General features: G+C 34.6%; 2 protein-coding genes across 2 annotated transcripts; both read left to right on the top strand.

Moving 5' to 3' along the window:
- Positions 1-2,939: 2,939 nt before the first annotated feature.
- LOC138835619 (olfactory receptor 2T33-like) lies at positions 2,940-3,875 on the top strand. Its single transcript, XM_070034087.1, has one exon. The coding sequence runs from the start codon at positions 2,940-2,942 to the stop codon at positions 3,873-3,875; it is 936 nt and encodes a 311-aa protein (XP_069890188.1).
- Positions 3,876-15,259: 11,384 nt separating this feature from the next.
- Or2aj1 (olfactory receptor family 2 subfamily AJ member 1) lies at positions 15,260-16,201 on the top strand. The gene has a single exon (XM_070034086.1). The coding sequence runs from the start codon at positions 15,260-15,262 to the stop codon at positions 16,199-16,201; it is 942 nt and encodes a 313-aa protein (XP_069890187.1).
- The last annotated feature ends 1,109 nt before the right edge of the window (positions 16,202-17,310 follow it).

Here is a 17,310-nt window from a genome sequence, read left to right as displayed (position 1 = left end):
CAGGCTAGCGTTTAACCATGATCCTCAGATCTCAGGCTCCTGAGTAGTTAGTATTATGGGCATGAGCCACCAGCGCCTAACTAGTTTTTATGCTTTTTAAGTGACACATTTAAATAATCTTTGCATAAAATTGTCTACATCCTATGATGTATTGACTAGTCATTAGACTAAAACCTGATTTCACTTTAAAAGCATAAAACTGCAATCATTGAAAAGTTAGAAATGATGTCAAATGCCAACAGAATTATGCACAAATACACAGAATATATTATACATAGTTGATAGATGTTAATTAGAAAAAATAAATTATAATTCATGATAAGGAATCAATAAAACTACCAGATATTATATCAGTGAGGTAGCAGTCACAAATATAAAACCATTGTACTATGTGTGTATTATGTAAGCTTCCCTGAATTATCAACTGGATAGAGAAAGCAAATAATAGAGCATTTAAATAAGCTGGGAGTGGAGAGACTAGATATTTGACTTATGAGTAGCAATTTCATATTAGGGAAAGATCAAGATATATAGAAATGTATGTATAATGGTGATCATTGGACCACTATACATATGTGTATATATATTTATTTGTTTATATATATATATATATACTTCTATATTCAAATACATGATTATTTACCTGTAGGTAGACTTGCATATTTATATTTACATATATGTGTTTTTTTTTTGTGTGTGTGTGTGTGTGTGTGTGTGTGTGTGTGTGTGTGCTAGGGATGTAGCTCAGTAGTATGTCACGTATTACATATGTAACATGTGTCAGGTCTTGGGATTCATTTCAAGACAAGCAAAATAAAAGATAACATGGCAGCAAAAATAGATTTTTTAGAATTTCCAAGTATACTTTCTACAAATTTGAGTTTGATAACATTCAGAGGTTGTAAGGCAGGGAAAATCAAGTCCCTTAAATGAGAGATGTGTTGAAAGTGTTTCATAACGTTGGCAATAAGATGTGAGTGAGATCCAGGGTGAGGGTTTTATGTGACTCCTGGTGTTGGGAGGGCTCACTGGAGCTGTGAGACTATGAGGGACACAAATCTAGGAAAGAAAGGTGACATTTGCAAGGGAGATGCATTTTCAACAAACTTAATTTTTAAACAACCAAATACAACGGAGGCAACAATGCTTGATAAGAAATGTACTCATTATCTTACTCATGTAATTGAAACCCCTCTGTATGGTATTTTCACAATAAAAAAAAAGAAAACTAAAAATCAAAAACAAACTATAACATATGACAGTTAGTTAGGGTAGGGCAGAGCCTTTTGCATCATGTTTTCACGGTAGAATTACATTTAGTCAAGGGGGATGAAAAAAGTGGGAAAGGGGAATGCTTTAAAAAGAATTGGACTCTATCTCTATCTCTCATGGAGATGTATTGTGTTAGACAAGACTCAAGAAGAAATGAGTATCCTCATCCAGATTCTTGGATTCAATAGATGATGTCAGGATTGGCACTTGCAGATCAAAGATAAAAATGGTTTTTAAATAGTTAAGTTCAGCTAGGTATGGAGAAGAAATTCATTTTCCCTGTTCTTGTATAGAGAATAGTATTTTTTAGCTACCCAATAACGTGCATTTTTGTGAGTATAAGGAGAAACTGTCTACTATAGCAAAAAGCTAATAAATCATTTGACTTTGTAGTTTCATATGGTAGGAAAATCTCCCAGAAAGTCAGTATTACTCTGTTTAAATCTCTGTGAATTGAACTTCATGTACATCCAACAACCCCAAATTTTTAAAATTTTTAATTTTATTGTCAAGGTGATATAGAGAGGGGTTACAGTTACATAAGTAATTAGAACATTTCTTGTCGAATTTGTTACCCCATCCCTCATTTTTCTCCCTCTTCCCCCCCCTCCAAATTGTATAGATCATTTCCAATATATTGTCTTATGAGTGTCGCTATCAACCCCAGATTTTAACTTATGCTTTCTGTCTATGGTCTATTTCATTTTTCTGTATCTGACAATGTATTTTTTTTTGTTTGGAAAGTTCTTCCTGGATTTCATTTTGGAGAGAATTAATTGAAATGGGAATTTTTTTGCACATTTTGATACCAAGTCTATGTGAAGACTTATGACTAATTATCTTAATTATACATACACACTTATCTCAGCTTTATATTCATTATATTGATTATATCAGTAATTCAAGTGCAAATAGATGAGCCATTTATTTCTAATCTGTTTTTACAAATTTAACCTATGTAAATTGCAAATTCTTAGCAATTTGGATCATTAAACTTCTTATATTCCTTAATTTAAAAACTCTATTTATATTTTGAAATGTAATTCATAACCTTAAAATTAAGAAAAGTGAGGGAATGAGTGGAGTGGAAGGGGTGTGTGAAAATATTAAAAGGGTAACATTGATCAAGAGGCACTGTATTCATATACTTCTGCATCTCCATTCTTATTTTTTTAATTTATTTCACTCTAAAGGCGCTGTACAGAGGTTACAATGGTATCAGTAAGGTAATGAGTACATTTCTTGTAGCATTGTTACCCCTCCTCTTTTCCCTACTATCCCTTCCCTCCCCTACTTCCCACTCCTCCCCCCACAAGTTATAAGGTTCATTTCCAACATAGTGAAACTCCTTTCAAGACCTACCTAAGAAAAATTAAAAAAGATATTGCAAAAATAAAATAGATACTAAACTAATGAAGTATTTATACTCTATGTATTTGTTATTCATATATATATACATATATATACACGTGTGTGTGTGTGTGTGTGTGTGTGTGTGTGTGTGTGAAGCTTTCAGGCCCTGAAAACAGATAAGGGATTTGGCATAGGTCTCATCATTTTTCTCAGGAATAGCTTTCTAGAAATCAATTGGTCAATCATATAAAGCCTCACTGATGTTGGAACCAGTCTCCATTTCTCCATTTCCAGGATTCCTTCTGGTAGAAATCATGGACAATGGGAACACCACATCTGATTTCATTTTGCTGGGCCTGCTTAACTACACCAGAGCACACCAAGTCCTCTTTGGGATGATTCTAACTATCTCCTTCACCTCCCTAGCGGGCAATGCCCTCTTGATTCTTCTCATCCACCGGGACCACCGGCTCCACACGCCCATGTACTTCTTCCTCAGCCAGCTCTCACTCATGGACCTGTTGCTCATTTCCACCATTTTGCCAAAAATGGCAGCTGATTATCTGACTGGCAAAAAATCCATCCCCTTCTTTGGGTGCGGTTTGCAGATCTTCATCTACCTCACTCTGGGTGGTGGAGAGTGCTTCCTCCTGGCAGCCATGTCCTATGATCGCTATGTGGCTGTGTGCCACCCACTGAGATACTCTGTTCTCATGAGCTGGCCATTGTGTCTGAGAATGACTTTGGGGTCCTTGCTCTTGGGGGCAGCTGATGGCCTCATGCAGGCTGTGGCTACTCTGAGCTACCCATTCTGTGGTAGACGTGAGATAGATCATTTCTTCTGTGAGGCTCCCGCAGTACTGCGTTTGGCCTGTGTTAATACATCTGTCTTTGGGTATCTCATGTACATCTGCTGTGTGTTGATGCTCCTGATTCCCCTTTCCCTCATCCTGACTTCCTACGGTCTCATCCTCGCTGCTGTGCTCCGCATGCCTTCCACAGATGCCCGCAAGAAGGCCTTTGCCACCTGCTCTTCACACCTGGCCGTGGTGGGCCTATTTTATGGAGCTGCCATTTTCACCTACATGAGACCCAAGTCCTACAGGACAGCTGTTCATGACAAGGTTGTGTCAGTGTTCTACACTATCCTGACGCCCATGTTGAACCCCCTCATCTACAGTCTGAGGAATAGTGAGGTCAAAGGTGCCCTGAAAAAGTACCTGGCCCCGAGTGCAGCCTTACCTCATTAATAAGAATGCACTGAAATTCACTTCTTTCATGATTGCACATTTATATGTGATTTTCTAGTAGAAACTTACTGAGTAGTCCTCCCTTATCCATAGGAGAAATGTTTCAAAATTGCTAGTGGGTACCTGAAACCTCTGAATACCAGAACCTCAATATCCACCTGTGGTCAGGGCCTCTCCAGGTTGACAAGACACAGCAAAACCAGAACAAATTGCTTTTGCTTTTTTTCCTTTTCATGGGTACATTTCTTCTTACTGTAGATTTTAGTAATATCTGCATACCTTTTTTTATGCCTCCTAGTTCTTCAGTTGAAAACTCCCATCTTTTTACCTTAAAAAGCACTTTACATTTATCTGAACTACAAGAATCATTACTTTTGCACTTTATGTATGACCATGATTAAGTAAATAAAGTTTGCTTGAATACAAGCATCATGAGACCTTCTTAACAGAATTAATATCTTCCATGTCTGGTAAATGACTGGCTAAATAAATGGGGGACAGGGTATGTGATGTGAAGCTGTTGGAGAAATGTGTACATATCTGGTTTGATGAGCTAGGATTTCCTGCACTTTTCACTGTGCTCCTACAAAAGCATGGCTTTCTTGAGTTTTCAACTTTACTATTTTGTCTGCAGTGGCCTTTAAGTAACTGTAGCTATAGATTTTAAAACAAACAAAAAACAACAATAGATAAAAATCTGGCTAGTGTAGTTGGATGGACATATCTGCCTTTGTATTATTATGTTTTTGTCTTCAACCTTTTTTTCCATTTCATTTTAAAGTACAGAGATGATCCAGCATACTGTGAGTTTATTATCGAAGCACCATTGCATGACAAATTGTATTTTAATAGACATTGTAAATTTTGCTAAATACTTAATCAAATATTTCTCTACCTGATCCCACAATGAAATTTTACTCAGAGTGAACTAACTAATCAACAATTATAAGGGTATTTTCTTTTGCTTCAAATTGAGGTATAGTTTCTGAGTATGAGAATACTCTAGTCCAAGTCCTTTTTTTTCATTTTTTTGTTTTTATTTTCCAGACAGTTTCAACAAATACCTGTACTTGTAGCTTATACCTATTTTCAGAATATAATATCCAAATCTACCAAAAGGGCTCTGTGGCTCTTTCTAATGAAAATTTTCTTCATGATCACCATCATTAGTAGCTTTTAATTTCCATCCTATGCTTAGTACTACTGTAAACATTCCTATCAGTGGAAATAGCAGAAGTTAATTTCTTTTTCCTTTTTGTGGTACTAGGCTTTAGATTAAGCACTCAGCCAGATACACAGGCACTTTACCACTTGAGCTATGCTGAGCTTCAATTTGTTCTATCGAGACTGTGATTTCTATTTATGCTTCCTTCATATCTGGAGTAACAAATGTGTGTCTTAGACCGTTTTTGATTGGTTGAGATAGGATCTTGTGAACATTTTATCTGGAATGGCTGTGAATGTGAACCTCTGTCCAGGATTACAAATGTGAGTCACCACCATGCTCAGCATGAAGTAGTTGTTGTTTATATATTTTTCTTTCTCAGAGATTAATGTTTGTAAAGAATCCACTGCATATTTTATCCATCTTTACTTTCTTTTTTAAAATTACAAGAGTATTTTATTGTCTCAAATATCACCATCTGTTTAATCATTACTTGTTGATGTATAGCTAGACTACTTTTAGATTTAGTGTAAACTCCTTACAGATCAGGTTTGCTTATAAAATTTTGTGTAGCTAAATAATGAACTGTACATTATATCATTTTGTAAAAGTGGCTGTTAGATTTTATATTTTCACTATAATTCTAATAAAGTCCAGTTACTCCAAATATTATCAACCTTTTCCATTTTAATAATTCTCATGAGTGAAGTAGAAAGTAATTTTCCATTATGTTTGATGACTATTGCTGCTTAGTATTTTTATATGACATATTTTGTTAACTATATATTTTTGTCTAAGAATACAGAAGAATAGTGTCTGCATAGTTCTTTTGAAAAAGGGTAGGAAGGGAGAGGAATAGATTATCAGAGATGCAAATCTGATAAAATTGCAGAGTATGTCTATAAATACATTTCAAAATAACCCAAACCCCCATAAAACTAATTGATGCTAATAAAAATTTTTAAAAATCAAAATAAAACACGTTGTTCCTTCCACAGCAAACCAATTTGGTATCTGACTTAAGGTAATGTATGACATTCAAATAAATAATTGGGTTTTGAAATAAGGCTATGTATGAATTGTTTGTTTTCTAACATGCTTGAATTCCATGCCAGAAGATTAACTCTGTGCCTTTATGTGATATTAGTTCAATCTTTTCCATTTTATTTATTATATGAAGTGAAGTAAGCCAGCCCAAAGAAATATAGGTCCCATGGTTTCTCTTATTTTCAATAACTAGTATATGTCTGAGACAAACAGAAATGGTCAGATAAGTTGATGTTAGGTGAAATGAACCCCAAGATAAGGACTCAAATGGTTTTTCTTTCTTGTTATTGTTTCTAACATATTTATAAGATGATTTCTGTGTTGCTTTGTATGTCCCTCCTCTATGGTATAACCCCTGTTTTCACTGTATTTGATGTTGTTATAATTTGGGAAGGGGAAGGAAAAAAACCAAATTGTTTAAATAGGGATACAGGTGGACCTATTGCAACAATGAGATGTACAAGACATTATGTTGAAAAATGAACTTTACAACGGGGGAGGGGGATGGGAAGGGGTGGGAAGAGGAAACAAAGGAGGAGGCAAAAATGCTTGATAAAAAATGTACTTATTACCTTGCTCATGTAATTATAACCCCTCTGTATGGTATTCTCATAATTAATTAATAATAATAATAATAATAATAAGTTACTTGTTTGATTTAAGTGCACATTATAACACACCACTGTAATTTTCGTTGAGTAATACTTCCATTATAAATATGAAATTTTCCAGAAATTAATTTTATTCTAAGCAATAAAATATCAGATTAAGAATACAAAAAGGATCTCCAAACTGAAATTTAAGGGTTCAGAATTTGTCTCTTATCTTTAGCTGGTAAATTAACAGCCTAGAATAGTTTAAGGTACATGTGAAGGGAATTCATTCTATAAGTCAATTAATCATAAATATTACATAAATAATGTTATTCTAAAACTATATAAGCATGTATTTATGACCCTTAAGCATATAGAAATTTCATATAAAATACAACCTTTTGGAGATTTACTTCAGGATATTTAGAGATTGAATTTTTATTCTTTTACTTTTGCTAATTTTGTTTCACTGAATCCATCTTTTCAGCACCTTTTCTTAACTAACATTTGCGGCATTTCATGGGCACAACAGGCAGAAGAAGCTACAGAAGATAATGGCAGGAATCTCTAAGCACACCCGGTTCTGCAGGCTTCAGTGACTCTGAAAAGGCATCATGAGATGATATAAGAAGTTTTGTGAACGAAGCTGACCTACATGTGAGCATCATGTTTCTACTCAAATGAATCTAGCTTACTTTTTTTTTTTTTTTTTTGGTTGGTCATGGGCTTGAACTCTGGGCCTGGTCTCTGTTCCTGAGCTTTTCAGCTCAAGGCGAGCAGTCTACCACTTGAGCCACAGCACCACTTCCAGTTGTCTAGTGGTTTATTGGAGATCAGAGTCTCATGGACTTTCCTGCCCAGGCTGGCTTTGAACCATGATCCTCAAATCTCAGCCTCTTGAGTAGCTAGGATTACAGGTATGAGCCACTGGTGCCCAGCCAGCTTACTTATTATTAACTCTGGTTCATTCACATGATCTCAGGTATATTCTGATCAAAGGGTAATTTCAGTAAATATTTTGCTTTCATAATTTCTTTATAACAGAACAAATATGTTGATAGAACTCTTACCAGGTGTAGGAAACAGTGTAACTCTCTAAAAAATAAAGAACAAATATACCACTAATATTATAATTACTTTGTTTTCATTAAGTAAGTATTATAATAAATTATTTTATTCCTTTGTAACTTCATTTTTAAATTATTGGACTTCCACTTTATCTTATTTGTTTATTTATATTTGGTGACAGTCCTGAGATTTGAACCTAGGGTCTGAGCACTGCCTCTCAGCTGTTTTGCTCTAAGCTAGAGCTCCACTATTTGAGCCACAGCTCCACTTCCAGGTTTTTGGATGATTAATTGGAGATAAGAGTCTCATAGACTTTCTTAGTCTGGTTTGAAACTGCAATCCTCACATTTCAGCCTTCTGCATAGCTAAGATTATTTACTGGAGTGACCCAGTGACACCCAACTTCATTTTTTTTCTCATAATTATTTCCATATGCTTACAAAATGGCTGTGTTATTTGATATAAACAAACAATAGACACAAGCTTATTTTGCAACATTCAGAGTCTTTTTCATCCAGATTATGGACTAGATATTTAAAAGTGTTCATTTGAAAAGTGCCCGTTATCAGAGTGTCTTTATAACCCACATTAGCATGCATCTGTACAAAACAGATCTATTCCAAAATAGATTTATCCTTCCCTCCTAAAGAAGAAAATGTTAACGAATGAAGTTTCTGAGCCAGTGAGGAAACTGGGTATTTTCTGGAATGCGAGATTGGTAACAGGCCTTCCAAGTATATGTTAGAGATAAACTCACTGGTCATATAGTCTAATCTCTGTGGGTCCCCCAGTGCATCTTGAAAATAAAATAGTAAGTACAAAATGCTAATACATGGCTGATGGTTAAAACTGGGTGCTGGTAGCTCAACCCTGTAATCCTATCTACTCAGGAGGATGAGATCTGTGGAACATGGTTTGAAGCCAGCCCAGGCAACAAAGTCCAGGAGACTCTTATCTCCAATATACTACTCATTTAAAAAAAGGAATAAAACAAAGGAGGGGGTAACAATGCTCGACAAGAAATGTACTCTTTACCTTATGCATGGAACTGTAACCCGTCTGTACAGCAACATTACAATAAAATAAAAATTTAAAAAGTGGAACTGACCATGTGGCTCAAGTGGTTGAGCACTAGCTTTGAGCAAAAGAAGCTCAGGGACAGCACCCACACCATGAATTCAAGCCCTAAGACAAAAAATAAAATCTCACATACTATTGAAAATAGAAAAAAAATATTTAACTCTCCTAACTACTATACATGGAACAATTTAGGTAGATGATTTTAACACACTCAGTTAAGTATTTAGTTTATTTGATAATTATATAATTGTCTTATGTAAATAAAATCACCTTGAAAAATTCAGCCTCTCTTTTGTATCTGCCTGTCTGTGGTAAACAGTCTTTTGGAAAGCAGACTCATTCATTGCCTCCACTCAAAGATCTCCAATCATTGCCATCAATGTTATTTGCCATGTGGTTTAATGCTAGAGTAGGAAAATATCTTAGAAAATGTGTTCTGAATGTTTTTTGTTAGTTGTGGAGTTTGAACTCAGGGCCTGCGCTGTGAGCTCTTTTGTTCGAGGCCAGCACTCAACCACTTTGAGCCACAGCAGTGGTTAATTGGAGATGAGTCTCATTGACCTTCCTGCCGAACCCGGCTTTGAACCATGATCCTCAGATCTCAGTCTCCTGAGAAGCTAAGCTTACAGGCATGAGCCACCGCTGCCTGGGAACCAGGCTGAGATCTTTAAGATTAGGAAACTGGGCGTTAGTGGCTCACACCTGTGATCCTAGCTATGCAGGAGGCTGAGATCTGAGGATTGAGGTTCAAAGCCATCCCGAGCAGAAAAGTAGATGAGAATCTTATTTCCAATAAACTGCCAGAAAACCGGATGTGATGCTGTGGCTCAAGCAGTAGAGCGCCCGCCTTGAGCTGAAGAGTGCAGGGACAGCGCCAAGGCCCAGAGTTCAAGCCCCATGACAGAAAAAAAAAAAAAAGATTAGGAATAAAACAATAAAACATATACAAGGAATGATATAGAAGAGCTTTAGAAAAAAGTTTTATTTTTTTCTTTCAACAAATGGCCTTTCATTATCTTAGTCAATCAAAGCTTAAACAAACTGCATCTACCTGCAATATGTAGTCTTCTGTTCCCTGCCAGAGAATGCCAGAGTGTTTTCTGTGTACCCAGATTTGAAACACACAAGCCTTGCTACATCATCTCTCACTTCCTTCCCAGGGCATCCCCTGGGGATTAGGTTCCTCAGCCTGTCTTATCAAAACCTGGACGTTTTTCTCCCAGAGACCACATGCCACAGGACTCATGGTGAGTAAGTGACTTCCTCCGTCTCTGCGCTTCTTCCAAATAACTTTGCTCCCTTATCCTTCCATCATGGTGTAACAGAGGCACCATCCAATGCCTCTGGTCCATTCAGGTTTATGTGCGAGAAAGCTTTCATTTTGTCCTGTGTGAGGTAAAATAAGTGAGGGAAAATGTGGAAGATGAGGACATGAGGGTGGGCAATATGATGTTCAGATTTCTGGGTCCTGTTCACAGTTCTTTAAGATCAACCTGCATCAACTCATTACTAGGCAGAGGCAGAAAGGGCCCATAGGCAAGAGCATCTCATCTAAACAATGGACCAGATGTGTTCAATTCATCATTCTAACTCTGAAAGAGAAAGAACTTGTTTTAAAGAAAGCATGAAATTATCATGAGGGGAAGGATTTACACTGAAAGTTAGAGAATAGAAAACCTTGAAGACCTAAGAAATATTGGGGTTGATGGTTTACACAGAAGAAAGAAGCAAATTATGAAAATAGATGGGAGGATTTTTTTGTCTAAATAATTCATTGGATGTTACTGTAGGATTATATGCTTTTTTATAATTCAATAAATGTGAGAAAGCAAACTGTTTCCATACTGAAAATTGTGTTCTAGAATAAAGCACTTGATGTTTTAGTATCAATATAATAGTATTTTAGTTCTACTCTTATGACTAAAATATTTATATGTGGAGAACTAGAGGTAGATATTAATTTTTCATTATCAAGTAGCATTCTAATTTCTGTCCTGAGAAACTGTCTTACATCCAGAAAAAGAATTATAAACAACAAAATGTCATAGGCTGATAGTTATCCTCCTTTCAAAACTTATTAGATAATTCAAAGAATATTTCCTCAATATTTTCCTACCACTAACATTTATTATAAAATATATAACACCATGCAACAATTATAAAAGTAGCTTTACTATATTGATTTTAAAATTAAAATATGATAAGATCCAAAATCCAGATATCCAAATTAAATTTAAGGTAAAAATACAATATAAAAATTTATGTATGTAAATGTGACACAATTAAAAGCATTTGCAGTTGACAAAGAAAAATATTAACTTATAGACTGCAATACATAATTTTAGCTTTGCCTTGTGGAGGAGAAAAGGTGGTGTTTCTTTTTACATTATTTTTACAAATATTGTAAGTAAATTTAAGTAGTATGGTAACATTAATTAAAATATTCTGTGTAGAAATTTACTGTGTTCAAAAGCAATGATCCAAAGACTTCTAAATCTCAAGTTAAAAGTTCTCTATTGATAGTGGAGAAGATACTAGGTTGTATCTGTGGAAAATTACTTCTTCAGTGTGATCTTGCAGAGTTGATATTGCCCTTACTGTTGAATTTCTTTTTAAAGAGATTGTTCCCCACTTCCTATCTGTCCTGTAAGAAAAATGGGAAATTATTCAGTGATTCACAAACTGTGTAGCAGAAATTATGCTATTGCTACATTTTGGAATCTGGGTGTTATTTACAGTCCCAGACCACACAATTCAGAGGTATAAATCATTTTGAGGTTTCCTTTGGTAACAGACTGTTTCATTTTGAGCCTTACAAAAATATTCTGCAAGATTTCAGAATGGCACAACAAACATCCTTATAATAGAACCTGAATGAAGAAAACAAATAGGTCATGTGTCTCCATTTGCCAATTTAGTCAATTGGCTACACAACTGGCTTCAACCCGAAACAATTAGTGGTATGTGACTACACACAGTGCTGAGACTATGCTGCTTTTGTTCACTTGGAAGAAAAGTGTTAATTACATGCTTTAGCGTATGCTTTTGGCCACCATGGCAGTAGGCAAATCAAAGTAGCCATCAGGACATTTTTCATGAAAGCCATTTATAGAGCAGAATGTGCAAGAACTGGTGATTTTTGCATAGCTATCAGAGACACAATGAAGTTAGTTTGATTTTAGGATTTGAGGCTTCACCAGTTGTGCAAGATGGAACTATCTTCTGTTTAGGTGATGTACTTGGACAGTTTAGTGACAGCTATGATAAATTTGATATCCCTATGGGATTTATGATGCTCTTAAATCAGAGTGGCAGCAGCAAAGGATAGACATTTTGTAACTCTGCAATGGTATCTGGAGGGTTAGAAGGGAAAACATGTGGTCTATTAAAATTCCACTTAAAGGAAAACGGATTTCTAAGTAGCTCAGCTTGCAGAGCATTGCTCTGATCTTTGAAACACTCAGAATTTTGTCACTATGGTGATAAAGCCACTCAGCCATTCAAAATGCTGGATCCGTTCACCTCAGGGAATATACAACCGAATTTAACTGAGTAAGGAGTGAACCATTATATAGAGCCACCCACTGAACTGAATTCTACATTGCTATGTTCAGTTATAGTTGCTCAGATCCTCAATCTCTCTCTCACTCATTCTCTCCTTCCTTCCTGCCTCCTCCTATTCATCTCTGTCTCCCTATCTACTTTTAACTAGTATATAATACCTAAGTGACATAGTGAACAAAAAATATTAAAAAGAACCCAGTAATTATGGAATAACTAATATATTTATAGTAATCACAGTATCAACACAATACCAGTCATTGTATGTGAAGGTTTACTATGTAAGGAATTTATATTTACCCTCTCTGAGGACAAATAATATGTTTTATCTATTCTGAAAGAAAATCTGAGTCAGAATAGAAATAGCAATTTAATTTTGTTACAATAGAAGACAAATTAATTTCATGTATAACTTTGAATCTGATGATAGCTTGGTGCATGCATGAAAAATAAAGATTGAATGTTCATTTAATTTTCTTTATTTGCCTTAGTAACAACTATTCAGGAATATTGTATTGCTATTTTAAAACATAATATGTAGGCAAGAGATATCCATTTATTGGGTAGAAATATATTAAATTTGCAGTACCCTCATTCCACATCATTTATTTTAAATATGATTTTATTCTATGTATAACATGTTAATCCAGTGTTTGTCTGCTTCCTTTCTGATTCAATAGCAGAGTGCAGGGCCAGAAACTGCCAGGTGTTTTGGCTTGTTTTGTCTTTTCTTTTTGGTGATGGAAATCAAACCTAAGTTCTGGTGCATGGTAGGTGAGCACTCTACCAATGAGCTATATCTACATACAACCATGCTTTTGTTTTGCTTTGGTTCATTTTAAATCACTAGACCAATAGCCATGTAAGTTAAATACTTGAATTTGTAGAATAGAATTTAAATATATTAATAATTGTTATTTAGTTAATAATTGGAATAATGTCAAGTATGGCATTCATATTACAGATTTTATAAAGATTAAAAAGACTTTCTCATATAAGTAAATAAGTAAAATTCTACAGAATTTTCATATTAAATAATCTTAATCAATAATATACAGATTAAACTCATTTGTTGTATATATGGTTTTTGCTTATTCTAGAAGAAAATGTAACACAAATATTAATGTAGGAACAAACAAATTACTTCTTACCATATGAATATATTGTTACAAAAATATTAGTAAAAACACAATGAGCCCAGTTAATTCAAACTGTAAAAGTACTTTGTTATTACTCAGAAATAAGACAACTTAAAGAAAATGAAAAAAATATCATTGATATGAAACTAAATTAATGAATATATAGTTTATTTTAAGATCTCTCACAAATACCAAATGATAGAAAGAATTGTCATAAATTCATTCTGTAAGAAAAATATCTATTAGAAGACTACATTATCTAAATATTTGTCTAAATTTTGTAAATTGACTCAAAGCAGAAGTGAATTTAATGGAATGTGTGGTCCTTAGTCATCAATAATTTGATTTTTTAAAGTGAAGTACATGAAGAAATTAGACTGGCTCCTACAAACTAGTTATATAGAATAATTTAGAGAGCTTAAATATTTTACAGCTTAAATTAATTTTCATGACAAAGACTTGTTTGGCTATAGTTAGACTCTCTAACTCTTTGAATCTTACATATATACACAGAGCTGTTTAATAGCATATAATCATTTAAAATAAGTGGTAGATCTTGAAAATAAACATTATTATGATCCCTTTCTTTGATCATAGTATTGATGTAAATTACTTATGTGATCTTAATCTTTTGAATAAGCACAAACTATTTCCTTAAAGTTGTTAGTTTAAATTCAAATCAATAGTTAATGTGGAGAATAATACACACTGATTAAATTATATGGAACTGGTTAAAATTATTTGATAACAAAACTTTAAGTAGATGGTAATGACATGAAGAAATTTACATTTTCTTAAGGCATATACACAAAGACTATCTGAAAAAGTCAATTCTTAAACTTATGTGGAAAGCATGTTCTCCGAATATAGTCAGTGTATTTTCTTCACCAATTTAACACATATTAATTGAGCATGCAGGAAACCAGGCTCTGTTCTAGGCATTTTGCTTCTGCCAGTGAATGGAAATTCACAAATGCTGATGGAGGCCAGGCAACAGTAGTTCAGGCCTGTGATCCTAGGTGCTCAGCAGCCTGAGATGAGAGATCACAGTAGACTATGACACTCCTTGTCTCTTATTAACCCCCAGAAAACCTGAAGTGGCACTGTGACTCAAAGTGGTACAGTGCTAGCCTTCAGCAAAAAGGCTTTTGAACAGTGCTCAGGCCCTGAGTTCAACTCCACGACAGACTTAAAAAAAAAAAAAAAAAAGAAAAATTCTGGTGGAGAATGACAAGGAACAACAAACATGATGTATTTGTGTTTAGTGCTTATTTGATGAGTTATTGATGCTTATTGTTTATTACAATACAAAAATGTAAAAAGATTAGCAAAAAATAAAAGCAAAAGAGAAAAGACTAGGAAATTTAGAATAAGAATGGCAATATTACTTAATGTGTTTCTTTGTGGTTGTAGAGAAGAAACTCAGTTGTTTACAAAACTAAACAACTGAATGTTAACCTCACCAAATGTAAATTCAAATTTTAAATACCAAGAAGGAAAAAGTTGTATAAAAAAGACAGTGAATAAAAAACTGAATTAAAACTATGAGGCAAGAAAGTAAAAGTGTCATTCAACAAATAAATTTGATGCTCTTTGGTACATAATGCATCATAAATCTCATTTTAGGCATCTATGTATATATGCATCTTTACATGTAGGTGTGTGTATCAGAATGAAATACAACTATTATATTCTATTTTTCTAATTGTTTCCTTTTAGACACAATATAAGATGGGACAAGAGAATTACACCTTCAGCAGTGATTTCATTCTTTTGGGACTGTTCTCTTCCTCCCAAGCCAGTCTGGTCTTCTTCTCATGCTTATTTGTCATTTTCATTACGAGCATAACAGAGAATGCACTCATGATCCTCCTTATCCGAGGAGACTCACGACTTCAAACTCCAATGTACTTCCTGCTCAGCCATCTCTCCTTCATGGATATCTTGCACATTTCCAACATCGTTCCCAAGATGATCACTGACTTTCTGTCAGGCAGTAGAACGATTTCCTTTGTGGGGTGTGGCTTTCAAATATTTCTGTCCCTAACCCTACTGGGTGGCGAGTGCCTCCTCCTGGCTGCCATGTCCTATGATCGCTATGCAGCCATCTGCCACCCACTGCGCTACCCAGTGCTCATGAAGGATGCTGTCAGCAGGCTCATGGCTGCAGGGGCCTGGCTGGTTGGAACTCTCAACTCCACAGTTCACACAGCATATGCACTTCACTTTCCCTTCTGTCACTCTAGGGCCATTGATCACTTTTTCTGTGAAGTTCCTGCCATGCTGAAATTGTCCTGTGTAGATACATCACATTATGAACGGGGAGTTTATGTCAGTGGTATCATTTTTCTGCTGTTGCCTTTCTCCATGATCTCTGTGTCTTACGTACAAATTCTACACACTGTGTTCCAAATGAAATCCTCAGAAGCACAGAAAAAGTCCCTTTCCACCTGTTCCTTCCACATGGTTGTGGTCATAATGTACTATGGACCCTTTATTTTCACATATATGAGACCTAAGTCATATCACACACCTGGTCAGGATAAGTTCCTGGCCGTATTCTACACCATCCTCACACCCATGCTTAACCCCATCATCTACAGCTTTAGAAATAAAGATGTGATAGCTGCTGCCAGAAATATGGTTCAAAGTAAATTTCTGAACAAAAAATGAGTAAAAATTGCTACCATTTTGTACTTTTACTTTCTCCATAGGCAATACTTAGGAATATTCATTACATTTCCCTGGGAAGATGTTATTTCTTTCTTTCCAAAGAAGTATTTTGAAGATCGTTCATAGTAAATTATCATAATTATTAGTTTTTTCTTTTTTATTTACTTTTTATTGTGAAAATAGTTTTAAAACCATTCCTCTCTTTCCCTCTTAAATAGTACGAATCATAAGATGAATTTACAGCAGATAAAAGTCTCAAAGCTTTGAATTCTTCTTGCTAAAATTGTAAGTATGTAAAGGAATTGTCTTTTATCAATCACATACCTATTATATAGACAACATGAGTTCATGCAAAGTTTGTATTTTATGAAACTTTGTAAAAAAATTTGAGTTAGGGAAGTAATATATTGCTTAACAAAATTCTTTGAACTGAACATTATATTTATTATTAACACAATTATTTATTTATATATTTTTATTATCATTAAATAGTTACTTCAATTCAACAAATCAGTTTATAAAATTATGTATCTGAATCAATACTGCCTTTGCAACATTCTCCTCCCCTCTCCCAGCCCCACCCATCAACTTCAAGTTACCTGGTTACATTTTCACATATGAACATTATTATTGAATATTATAGCTCCTTTTCTCTCCCTTCTTCTATGTATTTGTATGGGCCTCTCTCCTCTTGATCTCATCTACCCCAGGACACATATTCTAGCTTCCACCTTCCTGGTATTCACTTTGTTCAATTGTATGTTGGAATCCTTCCCAATACATACCATGCTTTAAATAATACATTTTTGTATAGGACACTGTAAAAATTCTTACCTGATTTGTTTATACTATTTATGTCAGTGAATAATGTATAAGCCTTCCTAAAATTTCCCAGTATGGCAAAATCTTGGTACTTTTTCTGTGTTTCAACAATAAATAGTTACAGTGGTTTGAAAGGTATGCGTTGTTTTGCATATGTATTTGTGATGGTGTAATTTATATTGAAAAGATTGTAAAGGTGAAATATTTATGTTGAAAATTCTTTCAAATTACTTTATCAATAGCAAAATTATGAAAATGTATTTAATAGCTAGAAGTTTGAGTTAATT

This window comes from Dipodomys merriami, unplaced genomic scaffold (genome assembly GCF_024711535.1).
Source record: "Dipodomys merriami isolate MVZ:Mamm:240054 unplaced genomic scaffold, mDipMer1.0.p SCAF_24, whole genome shotgun sequence".
Classification (NCBI taxonomy): domain Eukaryota; kingdom Metazoa; phylum Chordata; class Mammalia; order Rodentia; family Heteromyidae; genus Dipodomys; species Dipodomys merriami.
The sequence above is the reverse complement of the archived record's forward strand: the minus strand, read 5'-3'. Positions and strand labels throughout refer to the sequence as shown.

Excerpts from the sequence above, each read along its gene's own strand:
- Or2aj1 (XM_070034086.1), top strand. The coding sequence starts at position 15,260 with ATGGGACAAGAGAATTACACCTTCAGCAGTGATTTCATTCTTTTGGGA.
- LOC138835619 (XM_070034087.1), top strand. The coding sequence starts at position 2,940 with ATGGACAATGGGAACACCACATCTGATTTCATTTTGCTGGGCCTGCTT.